Source organism: Hemiscyllium ocellatum, chromosome 39 (assembly GCF_020745735.1).
Source record: "Hemiscyllium ocellatum isolate sHemOce1 chromosome 39, sHemOce1.pat.X.cur, whole genome shotgun sequence".
Classification (NCBI taxonomy): Eukaryota; Metazoa; Chordata; class Chondrichthyes; order Orectolobiformes; family Hemiscylliidae; genus Hemiscyllium; species Hemiscyllium ocellatum.
Genome location: NC_083439.1, coordinates 12,479,427 through 12,497,099, shown reverse-complemented (window position 1 = coordinate 12,497,099; position 17,673 = coordinate 12,479,427). Strand labels below are relative to the sequence as shown.

General features: G+C 41.6%; 1 protein-coding gene across 1 annotated transcript in view; it reads right to left on the bottom strand.

Annotated features, from left to right (window-relative positions):
* Window positions 1–5,413: 5,413 nt before the first annotated feature.
* Window positions 5,414–17,673, bottom strand: part of rhcgb (Rh family, C glycoprotein b) — a 37,230-nt gene continuing 24,970 nt past the window's right edge. Inside the window, exons 8-11 of the mRNA XM_060852904.1 lie at window positions 16,952–17,076; window positions 14,688–14,761; window positions 12,780–12,873; window positions 5,414–9,476 (exon numbers count right to left, since the gene is read on the bottom strand). Of these exons, the coding sequence (XP_060708887.1) occupies window positions 12,781–12,873; window positions 14,688–14,761; window positions 16,952–17,076 (292 nt within the window). The 3' untranslated portion in view covers window positions 5,414–9,476; window position 12,780. The remainder of the gene's footprint in view (window positions 9,477–12,779; window positions 12,874–14,687; window positions 14,762–16,951; window positions 17,077–17,673) is intronic.

Sequence of the window (17,673 nt, the reverse complement as noted above, 5' to 3'; positions counted from 1 at the left end):
ATGCTGATATTGTTTAAGCAATGCCTTATGGTTCAAGTAGTCTCCCACAGGATGTCCAGTGGAATCCCACGGATGTTCAGGGCCTGAATTACATCTGAAGTGAAGAATTGATCTCAATAAAGGAACAGCTGTTTCAGCCAGAATTTTTTTCCGTCCTCCATCTTCTTTTATTGGTCAGAGTATTGAATGCAGGAGTTGGGAGGTCATGTTGCGGCTGTACAGGACATTGGTTAGGCCACTGTTGGAATATTGCATGCAATTCTGGTCTCCCTCCTATCGGAAAGATGTTGTGAAACTTGAAAGGGTTCAGAAAAGATTTACAAAGATGTTGCCAGGGTTGGAGGATTTGAGCTACAGGGAGAGGCTGACTAGGCTGGGGCTGTTTTCCCTGGAGTGTAGGAGACTGAGGGGTGACCTTATAGAGGTTTACAAAATTATGAGGGGCATGGATAAGGTAAGTAGACAAAGTCTTTTCCCTGGGGTGCTTGTGTCCAGAACTAGAGGGCATAGGTTTAGGGTGGGAGGGGAAAGATATAAAAGAGACCTAAGGAGCAACTTTTTCACACAGAGGGTGGTACGTGTATGGAATGAGCTGCCAGAGGAAGTGGTAGAGGCTGGGACAATGACAACATTTAAAAGGCATCTGGATGGGTTTATGAATAGGAAGGGTTTGGAGGGATTTGGGCTGGGTGCTGGCAGGTGGGACTAGATTGGATTGGGATATCTGGTCGGCATGGGCGGGTTGGACCGAAGAGTCTGTTTTCATGCTGTACATCTCTATGACTATGACTGTATGAAGAAGAAGTGGTGACAGTGGTTAACCTTGCACTGAGAAGCACAGCTCCACCCCCTACAAACTCACCACCCACATCGTACCCTTCTTAGGACAAGAAAAGTCAACATGGAAAAGAAAATAGGGTTTAGGTTGTTGAGGGTCATATAGTTGTGATGACCAAATTCCATGAAGGTGGTGTAATGCCATGCCATCTCTTTATCTTCACCATCAAGTCATCGGATCAATCTTTCTTCCTTTTTATATTTTTAAAGGGCCTATTGAGTTCAGAAAATTCTATTTTCCTTCCTAGTTCCATAAGTTGCAGGGCAAAATTGTCCTTACTGTCAACCTTCCCCGAAGGCCATAAGGTGACAGCTATGTTATAATAGGGGACATTCTTCTGCAGGAAGCCAGGGCACATTATTGTAGAAATATAGAGGGTGACATTTTTATCTAATATCTCTAGAATGTGACCTGGAAATTTGTGCTTGGTTCTTTAATCTGCATTTAAACAATGTTGTCCCTGTGTTTGACATTGTGGTGCTCTTAGAGCTGTGCTGCAACTCTAACCTGTATTATAGTTTACCTAGGAGTGGTGCTATTGAGAGCATTAATGGGCTGCACTTAATTAATGCAATGTCAGACCTGAGCAGGTTAAATGGAGAAGTGCTGACAGACTTTACATTGTAATTCATGAGTGTGTACTTAACCTGAAAAAGCCCATTGAGGCAGTGTGGAAAGGGCTTTATTCTTACCATAAACTATAATGTAGTTGTTGCATTCCATTGGAATTTTTGGACGTTCCAAAAACTTCCTCACAAGTGTTCTGCATTTTATTGCACATCCAGCATATTTGATCCATTCCAACTATAGCTGTCCATAGATGAGAAAGTCTCTGGGTTGAATTCCCTGAGCTCAATGGAGGTGACTTTGGAAGCAGTGGCCATGTAGACATTTGAACACCATGAGTACAGCTGGCACCATAACAAATCCCTGCTTCTGTCTTGCCACTTTATTCAGAGTTATATTTTCACCAGTAGCTGCAGGTCAGCAGTTAAGGCAATTGCCATGACATATCACCCTTATGTTTGAAATGTTATGAGTGCTACATGGGCCCCATTACTATGTCCATTGTCAACTAGTGAGAAGAGTTTCACTGTGAGCGACTGTTGTAATGTACTGTACATGTACCTCTAAGAGAACATATCTTAAAGTGTTTTCCATCACTGTCGAAGATGAGGCATGGTTTGTTGTACTATCCTATGAATCTGTAACAGTCCCACAATCAGACAAGTCAAAAGAGCCTCTCACTTAACATTGAATTCATACGGACCTTTCTCCAAATAAAGAACCTATATTATTGTTTTACCAATTCTTGTGTGATTGTAACACCTTCGAGTAAAAAATGAGGTCTGCAGATGCTGGAGATCACAGCTGCAAATGTGTTGCTGGTCAAAGCACAGCAGGTTAGGCAGCATCTCTATTCCTGAGATGCTGCCTAACCTGCTGTGCTTTGACCAGCAACACATTTGCAGCTGATTGTAACACTTGCAATAAACAGAAGAACACAACGGTGATGAGAGCCCCATTAGCTTTGGGACTATTGAAGAGTCACCAATAGAAAATGGCAAGCCTGATGTCTGCCCATATCATAGCTTTCCCATTGAGCAATAAATAATGGGAATAGATATCTCCATCTTTCATCTGCTCCAGTAATGCTGATGGTGAAGTGCCTCCCTGTACCTACCTATCTGGCTCTCACTCACAGGTGGGAGGGTGCTATCTCCACTGCAATGGGCCACAATTTTCCTCTTTGGATGGCCAAACAGGTAATATGCTGCTTATTAGTTGTTGGTATTTAAGTGAGGATGTTGTGGGTTCAGGACCCAGAAATGATCTCGGCTGAGGACACAGAGCTTTAGTGTTGAATATGCCACAGGGTGGGACATGGTTGAAGTTGCAAGCTCAGCTGGGCCTCCCTTCAAAACACAGTAAAGGACCTTGTCTGAGATCACAGTGCGAATATTTGAAATGCTGTAGGTGAACTCAAAACTCTGTAAGGACTCTACCAGCCAATACCCTAACATGGACCCACATGAGGACAGCACTGATTTCAACCTTTAGGGCCTTGTTTTGCTTATCTGTACCCAGCCATTTCCATCTTTTGCTCCTCCATGTCCCAAACCCCTTTCACATACCACTCGCTCATCCAACTCTCTTCCAACTCACTCAAATATAGAAGAGCAATTATTGAAACATACAAGGCTTTTTGAGGACTTGACAGGGTATTTTCAGAAAGGGTGCTTCCTCTTGTTCCAGAAGTCTAGGACCGTATGGCATAATAGACAATAGACAATAGGTGCAGGAGTCGGCCATTCTGCCCTTCGAGCTAGCACCACCATTCGTTATGATCATGGCTGATCATCCTCAATCAGTATCCTATTCCTGCCTTATCCCCACAACCCTTGATTCCACTCTCCTTAGAGCTCTATCCAACTCTTTCTTGAAAATATCCAGAGACATGGCTTCCACAGCCTTCTGGGGCAGAGCATTTCACACACCCACCATTCTCTGGGTGAAGAAGTTTCTCCTCAACTCTGTTCTAAATGGCCTACCCCTTATGTTTAAACTGTGTCCTCTGGTTCGGGACTCACCCATCAGCGGAAACATGTTTTCTGCATCCAGAGTGTCCAATCCTTTAATAATCTTAGATGTCTCAATCAGATCCCCTCTCAGCCTTCTAAACTCAAGGATATACAAGCCCAGTCACTCCAATCACAAAATAAGACAGAAATGTGGTTAAATTTCTTCTCTCGGGGATTGTGAATCTTTACTGCAAAGGGCTGTCAAGTCTAAGATAGATTTTTAATCAGTAAGGGAATCAAGAGTTATGGGGAAAAGGCAAGGCAGGAAAGTGGATTTTTAAAGTGTTTTGCCTTTATTCATTCACAGGATGAGGGCACTGCTGGCTAGGTAGCATTTATTGCTCATTCCTAATTGCCCACAGGGCAGTTATGAATCAACCACATTGCTGTCCAACTGGAGTCACATGGAGGCCAGACCAAGTAAGGATGACAGTTTCCTTCCCAAAAGAACATTAATGAACCAGCTGGGTTTTTCCCAACAATTGGCAATGGATTCATGGTCATCATTGGAATCTTAATTCCAGATATTTATCAAATTCAAATTCCACCATCTGCCTTTCAAACCCAGGTCCCCAGAACATTAGCTGGATCAACAGTCGAGCAATAATACCACCAGGCCATCACCTCCCCAGCCATGATCTTGTTGAATGGCGCAGTGGTCTCAATGGGCTGAATGCCTATTACTTCCCCTTTGTCATATAGTATTACTGCCTCACCCTTGCCAAACTGGGACCTCCATGCAAAGTGCCATTCCCTTCTTTCCCTCCATTGTCCCACAGAATTCAAAAAGGAAAACCATTCACCCCAGATATAACGACACGAAGAGAACTAGTTTACACCACCTTACATCTCATGTGAACTCTTGAAAGTTGGATGCAATTTAAAAAAAGGCTAATGCTAATCACTATTCATGGCATGTCAGTGTAATACAAGTCAGAAACTGCCCCAGCAAAGTGTGAGGTGCAACACATGGAAATCCCAACCGCCCCATTGACCCTTAATCTCTGCCTCTTAAGCCATCGGAAGAAAATTGAAATTTCAGTTCCTGCTAATGAATTCAGTCACTCTGCGTGTCACATGCTATAATCTGGCAGACTCCATAAAAATAAAAGTCACATGTGGTAGTGAAAACAATTACATTTTAATAAGTATTTCTCTTGAAGATATATCCTTTGAGTGTATAAAAGCAAAACTTTTGTTACAGTTAGTGTGATACATTTCAATTCAGATTTGCTTTAAAAATGTGCAAATACCTCATATTTTAGAAGACAAACATCAATCCCATCACCTGCATTTCCCTTTTGAAAATTTTGAATATTGTGCTCAGATAAAAAAAAGCCATGATGTGAAATGGCTACGGACTGGGGTGGACAAAGTTGAAAATCACATGACACCAGGTTTTGTCTAACAGGTTTATTTGAAAATACAAGCTTTCAGTAGCTAGCTACCTGACAAAGGAGCTTGTATTTTCAACCTGTTGGTCTGTAACCTGGTGTTGTGTGATTTTCAACTTGGTCCAGATAAAACTTTATGGCCCTGAACAGCCCCCTCTTCTCGAACAGTTTCTCAAAATCAACTTTTTCTGGTCTTGATTTCAAATTTCGGTTGTGAAGCTCACTGTGGGATTTTTTCCTCCAGATTAAAGCCTCCAAATAAATGCAAATGACTGGAATGTGTTCTATTCTGGTGCTTAACTTGAAGGGGGATCAGAGAGACAGGTCAAATGTTTTCTCTGTCAAATCTGCTGCACAGCTTGGAACACGAAATCCTTGTTTCAATAGAAATGGAAAAATAAAGATTAAAAATAACAAAAAATGTAGTATTTCAACTGGTTACCTGATCACACAATCCATGGACATCTTCAGAATTAACCAACATGATAAGCATTTAAGGCCCAGACATTTCTAGACTGTTTGGATTTAACTGTAACATAACACGAGATCAGCAATGGATATTTTTCCTCAAAAAATTGAGCATAATTGATTTGCATTGGTTTTATGCTGCAACTTCACAAAAGCCAAGTTTCCTTGACCACTTGTGTCACATCCATTGCCCTCTGCTGCTCCTTCACACACCAGGCTAAACAGCAACATGCGTAAGCCTCCCACAGTTACTGCAGTAATACTCTAGTGTGTAATTACCTCAATAATTGAGGCATAATGCAGTCACCTATTATTGAACTAACTGGTAGAGTCACTGCATTTCTTAGTTTCAAAGCCTTCATTACTTTGAGGAAACATTACTCTGATAATGATTGATGCTTCTCATTTTGATACACCATCTTTATTTCCTTTCATACAAGTAATTCTAATTGTCAAGTAGAATCAGCACAAGCAATTCAAATACTTCTTCAAACTCCCCTCCAGTGAACCCTCAACTGATTTCAATTAATGTTCAACCTGACTGCTTGAACTGCCTCCCCTGATTGAACTGCGAATATGTGTAATTTCTTAAGCACAGTGGTCACAGGCTTTAATTCTTTGCCACTTATCTTTTGTCAACTTAAGCACCTCTGCAGAGATCCTACAATCAGTTATTTCATCATCATTATCTAATTTGTGGAAATGGAGATGAGAGGAACATGACAAGACCAGTCAGCCCCTTGTGCTCAGTTTGTGGTTGTTCTGAGGTTTCCTATAAACAAGAGATGGATTGATGTATTACATGGGAGAGATTTTGAGTGTTGCACACCTCAAATAAAAATCAGCCTAACTGTGCAATATAAGGATAAAGAAAGTTGTAAGCAATTAAGGATTCTGGTTTTAGCTCCTCCGAGGGTATGAACATATGGATTAGGAGCAGGAATAGGCCATTCAGTCTCCTCCATTCAGTAAGACCATGGTTGATTTGTGTGTGTTTAGCATTCCACGTTCCCATCTATCCTTGATAACCCTTGATTCCCTTATCTAACAAGGATCCATTCACCTCAAGAGATATTTAGTGACACACCTCCATCTCCTTTTGAGGCATGGAGTTCCAAAGTTGTACAAACCTCAGAGAGAGAAAAAGTCTCTGTAACATTGATTAAGCCACTTTTGGAATATTGTGTGCAATTCTGGTGTACCTCCTAAAGGAAGGATGTTGTGAAACCTGAAAGGGTTCAGAAAAGATTTATAAAGATGTTGCCAGGGTTGGAGGGTCTGAGCTGTAGGGAGAGGCTGAATAGGTTGGGGCTGTTTTCCCTGGAGTGTTGGAGGCTGAGGGGTCACTGTATACAGGTTTACAAAATCATAACGGGCAGGGATAGGTTAAAAAGAAAAAGTCCTTTCCCTGGGGTGGGGGAGTCCAAAACTAGAGGGCATAAATTTAAGGTGAGAGGGCAAAGATTTGAAAGGCACCTAAGGGGCAAGTTTTCATGCAGAGGGTAGTGCATCTATGGAGTGAGCTGCCAGAGGAGGTGATGGAGGCTGGTACAATTACAACATTTAAAAAGCATCTGGATGGGTATATGAATAGGAAGATTTTAGAGGGACATGGGTCAAAAGCTGGCAAATGGGACTAGATTTATTTAGGATATCTGGTCAGCACAGACGAGTTGGACTGAAGCATCTGCTTCTGTGCTGTACAGCTCAATGACTATCTCAGTTAAAAATGGGTGACCCCTGATTTTAAACCAGCACCTCTTGGTTCTGGATTCACCCACAAGAGAAAACATCTTTTCCATATCATCATATTAAGTCTATTCATGATTTTATAAATTTCGATCAAATCATCCCTCATTCTGCTGAATTCCAATGAAAACAAGCCCTGACCAATTTTGACTGGAAACAACAAATGCTGGGGATAGCAGCAGGTCTGGCAGCTTCCATGGAGAGAGAGAGCTGGCTGGTGTTTTGAGTCTAGATGACTCTTTATCAGAACTCTGAAACATTAGTGTGCTCTCTCCATGGCTGCTGCCTGACCCGCTGTTATCTCCAGCATTTGTTGTTTTCAATACAGATTCCGGCATCTGCAGTGATTTGTTCCTACCCCGTCCAGTCTCCCCCTATAAGATAAGCTGCTCATTCTGCATATCAGTCTGGTATACCCCCTCTGAAACACATCCGATGCATTCACATCCTTCATTAAATAAAGAGACTGAAACTGCTCAGTGTTTTTAAAAGATTCACAGTTCGGTTTCTTAACAGATGCTACTTATTAAAGGTTGGCATGGTGAACATCCATTTTATTTGTGCTATATCCATTTGTTTAAAGGAAATAGGGCACAGAATGAAATATGTTAGTATGTAGATGCATAACATCAATTTCTTTCATCAAAGTATGTCCATAATCACAGAACATTACAGCGTAGGAGACCATTTGGCCCATCATGCCTGCACTAATTCTATGGATATTTTTGGAACCCAGCTGTTCAGAGATGGTATTATGTACCTTGGATCAGGTGGGACTTGAACCTGGCTTAGGGGTATGGACATCACCAGTGCACCGCACCAGGCCCCTCCACCAGTCCAGTGTTGTTTGGAGTCCCCTGGCCATTAATCAATGCTTTGATTTGCTTGCTAACAGGGATCTATGCAGATCGGACACTCACGGCTGAGGGATGAGGGTATAAATGCAGAACAGGAGCAGAAATTCTCCTCCACATCAGGCCTCCCTCATCTGGCAGCAGCCACTGTGCCTCCCTCTTCCTTGCTGTCCCGGCCAGAGAAATACTCACAAAGGTTAAAATGTGACTCTCCAACATCTGGAGATTTTGAATATAATTTGAAGGTAAGTCTGGACTGCTTAGATGCTTCTTGCTTTGTGGTGGATCTGATAATAAAGAGCCCAGTGGAAAATTCAGGATATGGGTTTCTATTGGCAAGACTGCCACAATTCCTGGCATAAAGTTTGGTGTAATTTCCACAAATGCCAATCAGGAAGTTCCAGGCACGAGAGATGCAGGATTGCTGTGGCATAGACAAGCTCAGTTACCAAATAACAATGATTTGCATCTCTCAGTAGCAGCTTTCACATAGAGAACCATTCCCAGGAGCACAAAGAACTGAATAATAAGAGAAATCTGGTCTTTTGTTGCCAAATGGTGAGTGGGTAGATGGAGAGGAACGCAGTTAAATTGAGTAGAAAATTCTCAGGTTTGTGGACCTGCTTGGTGCTGAGTCAGTTGACCCTGTTCAGACCAGCCGAAGTGCAACAGGCTTTTGTAGTCTGAACTGGGTAGAGAAGGACTACAATCCAACAAGAGTCCTTTCCCCGAATCATTATCCATTGACACCCAATGGAATACAAGAGTTAAATGACTGGCTTGAAGGAGAATGGGCAAGGTATCCCAAGGAGGTGCAAATTAGCCTGTCCATGTCTTATCACCCTCAAGATATTTTCTAATCAACTTATTCAGTGATATTATTACACAACAGTGGAGCAGGGGGTACTTGAGCTTAGGCCTTTGAGGTCAGGAGACTACCATCATACCTTCAACAATAATAGGTGGCATTACACCTCTTCACCTGAGTGTGTATGGAATTTGACTGACAGTAAAATGAGGCTTAATTGTGGTGTTAAGTAGGATGGTTAATATTTCAACAGTGAATGTACCTCTTAAAAAGGAATAATTTAATGGCTGTGGGGTCTTTCAGGTGCATAGTGAAAGGCATTCCTGTCATACCCTGTGGGACTAATGAGTTGCAGCAAAGTGATCACCTTCAGGGAAGGTGAGGGGGAAAGACCAATGGGAAATTACAAACCAAACAAGCAGGCAGGAGAGTTGCTGGTGAGAGTCGATGTCTACGTTGGTGCCCTTGACCTGAGCGGATCCGTCCTTAAAACCTGAATCGTTTTAAGACTCAGCACAGCCCTCAGGTGTGTGGGCTGATGTTCCAGGTAAGACTAGATGAAAAGTTGGTTATGATCCTGATCCCCACCAGGTTATCACGAGAGGATCTCAAAGGATTCCACCACCAGACGCTTTTGTATAGGGTTGAAAGGGAAAACATATTGCACAATTCTGAGTCAGTTCATTGATGGTGCTGTTTTTACTTGTAGCTCAGTTACAAACAGCAGAGAAGTCTCCGACAAACACTCTCCATATGTCTTCATGACAAACGAAGTAAAACAGGCTAAAAAGACAGAAGATTATTTTATAAGCAAAATGGAACTTAATAGGCTATTAACCTTATTTCATCTGATCTCTATTTTTTCTTAATATGAATTGTCACATTTTCCTTCCAGTCTCCTCTCAGATTACAGGTAATTTTCCTTAACCTTTTGCCCCTGTGTACTACATCCTCCATAGCCTTCCCTTTGTTGCTCAGAGTGGAGCTGTGCTCCCTTGTGGCAGGCCAGTGAAACTGCAGCTGTTTAATCCTTTTGGATCTACAAGCTCTAGAACTACCCTGAAAAGATATTATTAAAAAACCCAAGAACTTCTTTGATGGTCTGATCTTACAAAAGAAGGGGTGGGGGTAATCAGTAAGTTTAGATCACTTGATAAAATGACTAAGTTTAAAATCCTGCTCTTTGGTGCTCATTAATAATCTGATAAGCAAAGTTAACAATTTAAATCCAGCACAGACTTCTCTTTCTCTAATAACAATTCAGGAGTTTCTAAATTTAAAAAAATCGTACTCTCAAATGCTCATTTATTTTGGAAAAAGTATATGCTGGAGATAGGGGTCAGATCGATGGCTATGACGAAAACATCAGCAAAAGGTGGTTTTCAGCTTTAGCATCTGAATGGCTGCCTGAGGGCTTAGCACAGCAAGAAAAGCCCAATGTTTCTTTCATTTCATTTAAATAGCCAAAAATAAATGACAGAAAAGATGTAGGAGGCTCTCCGGTGCCATGCCACAATGAACCAGTTGGTAAGGTCAAGTTCCAATCCCAGGGTTCCTCTGTTCCTCTTTTCTTGACAGTGACATCACTGAGCAGTGATTAACTCAGAGGGTTACACAGCCACCCTCCAATATATATAAGAAAACAGATAAATCATTTGCTGCTCCTTCACATCTAGTTTTAATTAAAATAATCGCCATGTTAATTTTTCAAAGAATATTGTTTCTTCCCTATTTACCCCTCATGCATGTCTTGATTATCTTTCAGATTAACGGTTCCAATGAACTCCTGTCTGATCTTACACATTCTACCCTCCATAAACTTGAGGTTGTCGAAATCTCTGCTTCCTATGTTTTAGTTCAAAGCCAGGCCCTGCTGTCTTGTGCTCACTGACCCAACATGGCTCCTGGTCAAGCAACAGTGAAAGTTACCTTCCTTGTTTCCAAATCCCTCCATGGCTTCATTCCACCCTTTCTCTCCAACCTCCTCCAACTCCATAACCATCCAAAATCTCTGCACTTCTCTAATTCTGGCCTCGTGTGTACTCCCAATTCTAGGTCAGAAGTCAAATGACACTAGGTTATAGTCCAACAGTTTTATTTGAAATCACAAGCTTTTGGAGTATTGTCCCTTCATCAGGTGAAGTGACTTCACCTGATGAAGAAGCAACACTCTAAGCTTGTGATTTTAAATAAAACTGTTGGGCTATAACCTGGTGCCTTCTGACTTCTCACCTTGTCCACCACAGTCCGACAGTGGCACCTCCATATCACGACTCCCAATTTTAATCACTTCATCACTGGTTGCCATGCCTACAGCTGCCTAGGCCCTAAACACTGGAATTCCCTCCTTAATCCTCGCTGCCTCTTGACCTTGCTTGTTTCCTGCTGTATCTTTGCATCGCACTTTAGTTTATAATGCTCCTGTGATCTGCCTAGCAATGCTATATGGAGAACGGGAGGACTGCAGACGCTGGAGATCAGAGCTGAAAATGTGTTGCTGGAAAAGCACAGCAGGTCAGGCAGCATCCAACGAGCAGGAGAATCGACGTTTTGGGCATGAGCCCTTCTTCAGGAAGGGCTCATGCCCGAAACGTTGATTCTCTTGCTCTTTGGATGCTGCCTGACCTGCTGTGCTTTTCCAGCAACACATTTTTAGCAATGTTATATGACAGGCACATGTAAATAAAGTTGTTTTTATCTCTTTATTTCTCTCTACTGAAGACTGCAAGTATGATCATGTTCTAAGTCCTGTTATATGAAAATTCATCCCCAGGATGTTGGCATTATTGGTACAATCAATATTTATTGCTCACTCCTTGAGAACAGCTGATAATCAATCATGTTACAGTAGTCAGAGTTCACATATAGACAAGACTGGGTAGGGAAAGGCAGGTTGCATGCCCTATGGAATATTAGTGAACCAGTTGGGCTGTTAATGATATTCTGTGAGCTTCATGGTCATATTTTCTTTTTTTCAGACAAACTGTAATATCAAATTCTCAAGTCACCATGGTGAAATTTGAACTTGTATTCCCTGTATGACGACAACACGTTTAGTCGAGAGATGTAGCTATCTCAATGCTACTCTATGTTACACAAATTGAAGTTCCTGAAAAAGTTAAAGTGAAGTTGCATTAAGCCTTACCCAATGTGCTACTGCCAGATGGACTTTGAGTGGAAACTCGGGCAGTCTAGTAGGAGATCCTAATAGTCTCATGTAACTATGCTTAACTGGTCAGTGTAATCCGTATCCTCTGCTCTCTTACCAATAAAATGTCTCATTATCTAAGGCATGTGCCTTCTTTTGTTAAGATCCACCAACAGTCCTTCCTGTTCAACTGATAATTAGGTAGGTGCTCAGAAACCATACAGTGTGGAAACAGGCCATTCAGCCCAACAAGTCCACATTGACCCTACAAAGAGCATCCTACTCAGACTCATCCCCCATCCTTTCCCAATAAAAGTGTATTTAACATGGTTAACGCACAAAACCTACACATCCCTGAATACTATGGCAATTTAGCACAGCCAATCCACCTTAGGTACACATCTTTGGACAGTTGGGGGAAATCGGAGCACCAGAGGGAACGCATGCAGACACAGGGACAATGTGCAAATTCCACACCGACAGTTACCCAGGGTGGAATCAAATCTGGGTCACTGGTGCTGTGAGGCAGCAGTGCTAACCACTGAGCAACCGTGCCCTAACCACATTCATTAATATAGAATTTAAAAGAATAATAAGCGGGATTGATGGTAACGAACAATCCCAACCACAAACTGACAGCAGTTAGTAATCCAAAGCCCAATATAACACATTGATGTTTCAGCTTCATAAACCACACATAAATACTTCTGGAGTGAAACACGGGATTAATTGTATGATCATTTTATTTCATTGAGTGCAGGAATTTGATATAAGCTGATGATTCACTTGTAAATAGATAAAGACTGGAACTGTGATTATTGGATTAGGAGATATATGCTTGTGATATGTAATTTTGTTAATAATTATTGAAATGTGTTAGGATTGATCCAATTCTACCCCTCATTGACTGGTTTTCTGGCATAGAACACATAGCTCACCTTATTGTGGGGTGTCTTCTTTTGAATTAGGCTTTTTAAGTTCGTTGTTATCAGCGCGAACATTGTACAATGGAGCTTCTTCATCCACTGACACCTACAGATGCAAAGATGGTGCCAAGAGTTAATTGGATGGTGGACGCAAAACCATCATGACCCACCAGCCTTTGTTGAAGAGATTTCACTTCAGTGACAAAGCAATATTTGCTTCAAAGACTTGCAATTTTTATTTACTGACCACCAGCTGTATTATTTGTAGATATCAAGATCATGGGGTTTGGAAGGAGGTTAGATAGAATGACTAAATTTCATTATCAGATTGTGCATACATGGGCAAAAAACAGAATAGGCTTTGTGACACAGTGATCTTTCTTTATTTTGGGAATGGCCCTTGGATGGGAATTACGTACAGTTACAAACATTTCTTTACAAGAACACTTGCTTTCAATCTGGTTTACAATATAAAGCGGTGCTGCTGGTTATTATTAAAGACAAAAACTTAAAAATTAAACAGCGTTACATATGAGCTTATATAAATTCTTAGTTCACAGGCCACTCTTAGAGAATGCCTGGTGAGTGATTCTCCATTGTATTAAAACATGGTTTCCTTACATGTCCTCTGTTGCTTTGTCTAATCAACCCAGACCACAGGTTTTCTGATGACTGATTCTTCTACTGCTGGGAAGAGATTCTTAATTTACTTAATCAAGGAATAAAGCTTCAAATTGGGAACAGGGAGGAGTGAGACAGATGAGCTGACTGACTTCCCTCAGCTTTATAACAGTAAAAGGTTGAGAAGGGTAGAAGAGAAGCCAGAAAGTGGTGCTTGGCTGATGTTGGGTTGAAGCACACAGAATGCAAGGATGAAGGGGAGCCTGACTGACACAAGGGGAGTTCCAGGGATTTCAGTTCCTGGGAAAAAAGGAACCTGAGTCAAAGACTATTCTAATTCTACAAATGAGATACTCTGACTATGGTGAGCAGCTAGTTACATTATGTATGGCTGAATAAACAGAAAACTTTGTAATATGAACTAATAGTCAATGTTACTGAAGAATATTTTGGAAGAATGCTTCGGAATATTGTGTGCAATTCTGGTCTCCCTCCTATCGGAAGGACGTTGTGAAACTTGAAAGGGTTCAGAAGAGATTTACAAGGATGTTGCCAGGGTTGGAGAGTTTGAGCTATAGGAAGAGGCTGAATAGGCTGGGGCTGTTTTCCCCGGAGCATCAGAGGCTGAAGGGTGACCTTATGGAGGTTTAAAATAATCATGACGGCATGGCTTGGGTAAATAAATGAGGTATTTTCCCTGGATTGGGTGAGTCCGGAACTAGAGGGCATAGGTTTAGAGTGAGAGGGGAAAGATATAAAAGGGAACTAAGGGGCAAAGATTGGTGCATGTATGGAATGAGCTGTCAGAGGAAGTGGCGGAGGCTGGTACGATTACAACATTTAAAAGGCATCTGGATGGGTATATGAATATGAATGAATTAGAGGGATATGGGCCAGGTGCTGGCAAACGGGATGAGATTAATTTATGATATCTGGTTGGCATGGATGAGTTGGACCAGAGGGTCTGTTTCCATGCTGTACATCTCTATGACTCTAAGACTCATGCAGGGTATTAACTAAAATCACATAAAAAACAAACATTTCTCATTAAGACTTTAATAGTCTTAACTCTGCACTGATTAACTCTGACAGATGTCATTATGGCAAGAAGCAAATATGTCTTTTAAATGTGCTCTGTTTCAAAATCACAATTATGGGTTCTAGATGGGATTTACACAGTTAGCCGAACATTCTACATTTCTGGCATTCTAAGCTATAGGAAGAAAAAGAAGTTACAGATCCTGGTATCATTGATGAGAAGTCATTATGCCATTACTGTACACACCCTATTGAACCTACCTTCCAGTACACCTCATCTTCAAAGCAGTTTTCATCTGATGGATCACCCCAGAATGGCAACTTCAGAATGAAACCTTTGGGGCAGAGAATCATCAATATTGATGAGTGACTCTTACATCGATTTTAAACTACTAAACTAGTCTAATATGTGCAGAAATATTTTCTAATCAAGAGATGTTATTACACACCTCTGGGGACTGGTATATCTTGGCTCAGAGACAGGAACTCTATCACTGCACCAATATTTTATAAAATACATAAGGGGATTGTGAAGAGAGACTAATTATGTGGCATTAAAGAAATGGACCATCATTCTTTTCAAATTAAGCAATGGACCATTCTCTTCCTTAGCTGATATGGATTCATCCCTCTAGATTGTCAACCCAGCAATTTCTAAACTATAACAACCTCACTGACCACTAAGAGAAAAATGACTCCAGAACGGGGAGGGTACATTTAGCGGCCTCTACCATAAAGAATTTCGTTCTACAAAGTGAGAAACCAGAAGAGAAGCTGGTAACCAGGAAGGTGGATGAATCTATGTACAGCTATAGGTAGGCAATAGGTTTGGTATTAGGAAGAATGAGATCAGCTGCATTTTAACATCCAAATTCAAACTTGCCAAAGCTGAAAATGTCTTGCTGGAAAAGCGCAGCAGGTCAGGCAGCATCCAAAGAGCAGGAGAGTCGACGTTTCGGGCATGAGCCGAAGAAGGGCTCATGCCCGAAATGTCGACTCTGCTGCTCCTTGGATGCTGCCTGACCTGCTGCGCTTTTCCAGCAAGACATTTTCAGCTCTGATCTCCAGCATCTGCAGTCCTCACTTTCTCCTCAAACTTACCAAATCAAAGTTACTTTCTACTTGTAATACTTTATTGTAATCTACTATTCCAAACATTGGAATATCTTATCTCATGCAGAAAATACATTAAACAACAATTTTTATTCATTCTTTCAGATTAAGGTAACCCTAATTATATTCACGTTTCTTCGAGATTCTCATAAATACTCTAATGTGTAATAACACATTAATACCACTGGGTGGCAGGCAAGACTTTGCGTTCTGATCACGTCTTCAGAAACTCAGTTGTGATTTCTGAAAAGTGCAGCGCTTTAATGAAAACGTCTGCCAATCTACCCCCTCTCTGGCTAACAATCACACAAAACCAAACTGTAAATAAGTAATCTGCCATCCTGAAGTACTGATGCTTAAAAATGTAATTGCTGAACAGAACACTCAGGTCTGGATATTGCAATGATCCGATAATCCTTGGAGCGGCCTAATCGACTGTAGTGCATAGGTTCCCTGTAGAATTCCAGATACTATAGACTCCTTGGGAATTGCCCAGGAGATTGAAGACTTTCCCTGGCAATTCACGTGCTTCAGGAAAGCTCCAAAAGAATCAATTAAAGGATGAAAATTTGGCGGGTTCTGCTTCAATTGATAGTTACTTAGGGAAAGTTGGATGGTTAAAAACTTTACCTAATTCTTGGATAACTCTTCAACTCACCATACACACAATCCAACTACAGCTCCCTTGACCAGTTAAACTCCCCAGACCCCTGATAACCATCGCACCCCATGGTCCTTTTATTAGGATTCCTCACAGTGTGGAAACAGGCCCTTCGGCCCAACCAGTCCACACCGGCCCTCTGAAGAGCAACCCACAAAGACCCATTTCCCTCTGACTAATGCCCCTAACACTATGGGCAGTTTAGCATGGCCAATTCACCTGACCTGCACATCTTTGGACTGTGTGAGGAAACCCACACAGACAAGGGAGAATGTGCAAACTCCACACAGTCAACTGAGGCTGGAATCAAACCTGGGACCCTAGTACTGTGAGGCAGCAGTGCTAACCACTGGGCCACCATGCCACCAATGAGATGCAATGTGTGTGATGTGTAAATGCTAATGTAATTTATATACAGCTTGGATTTTAAAATAGTGACATATGGGATTGATTATTTTTCTGTAGGGTTTAAAAACAATCGAGGTCAGATAGTCTTCTGGAACAGTTACCCACTCCAGTATGTGTTAGACAACAGGAAGAATGAAACGAAAATGGGAATACTATGTTGAGATACAGGGTCAGCCATGGTCATGTTGAATGGTCAGGCAGGCTTGAAGGACCCAATAGCCTACTCCTGTTCCTAGTTTCCATGAGCTTCATGACTCAATCTGCTCCCATTAATTAAATGTGTTTACTGGCCTTTGCATTGTGTTCTGCTTCATTCCCTAAGATCAGGATCTGGGCAACTTACCTACAACAGCTCCCCCACCCACACTCAGAAGGAGCGTGACACACAGAGCCGCAGCCTGATAACCTCCCTGGACACTCGGCGTCCGATCCGCAAATCGCCCCTCAAAACCAAAAGCCTCGATTAACCTGAAGAGAAGGAAACAGATCAGCCACAATGCGATGCAGATTGCAAACACAAATAGCTCCCAAACAGGAAGAACCCTGGATCCTTCTGGTACATGCATGTGGCCATGACACACTGGCTAATGGATGACATTGGATAATGGACCGCACGAGATTATCATACTGGGGCCCTAACACATATAAACAGGATGTGATGGAAATACTATGCAGGTCTGGCAGTATCTCTGCAGAGAGTAAGCGCAAGAGAGAGACACACAGACACAAAAACAGACAAAATTAATGGCTCACGTCAAAAAGGACTCTGTGAAATTCTTTTTCTGCTCTGAAGAAGGGTCATAACCAATTTGAAGGGTTAATTCTACACAGATGTTACTGAGCTGCTGAATTATTTTGATGTATTCATTTCAGATTTCCAGCTTCTGCAACATTTTCATTTTACCCAACTTTAAATCATTGGTTAGTATGGAAGGGAATAGTAAATCTATTTCTCTAGTGACAATATTGTGAATATCAGATACAAGGAGAAGTCATATTGAACTTAAAACATTAACAAGGCTTTTAATACATTATTCTACATAACATATACCACAGAGATCTGGG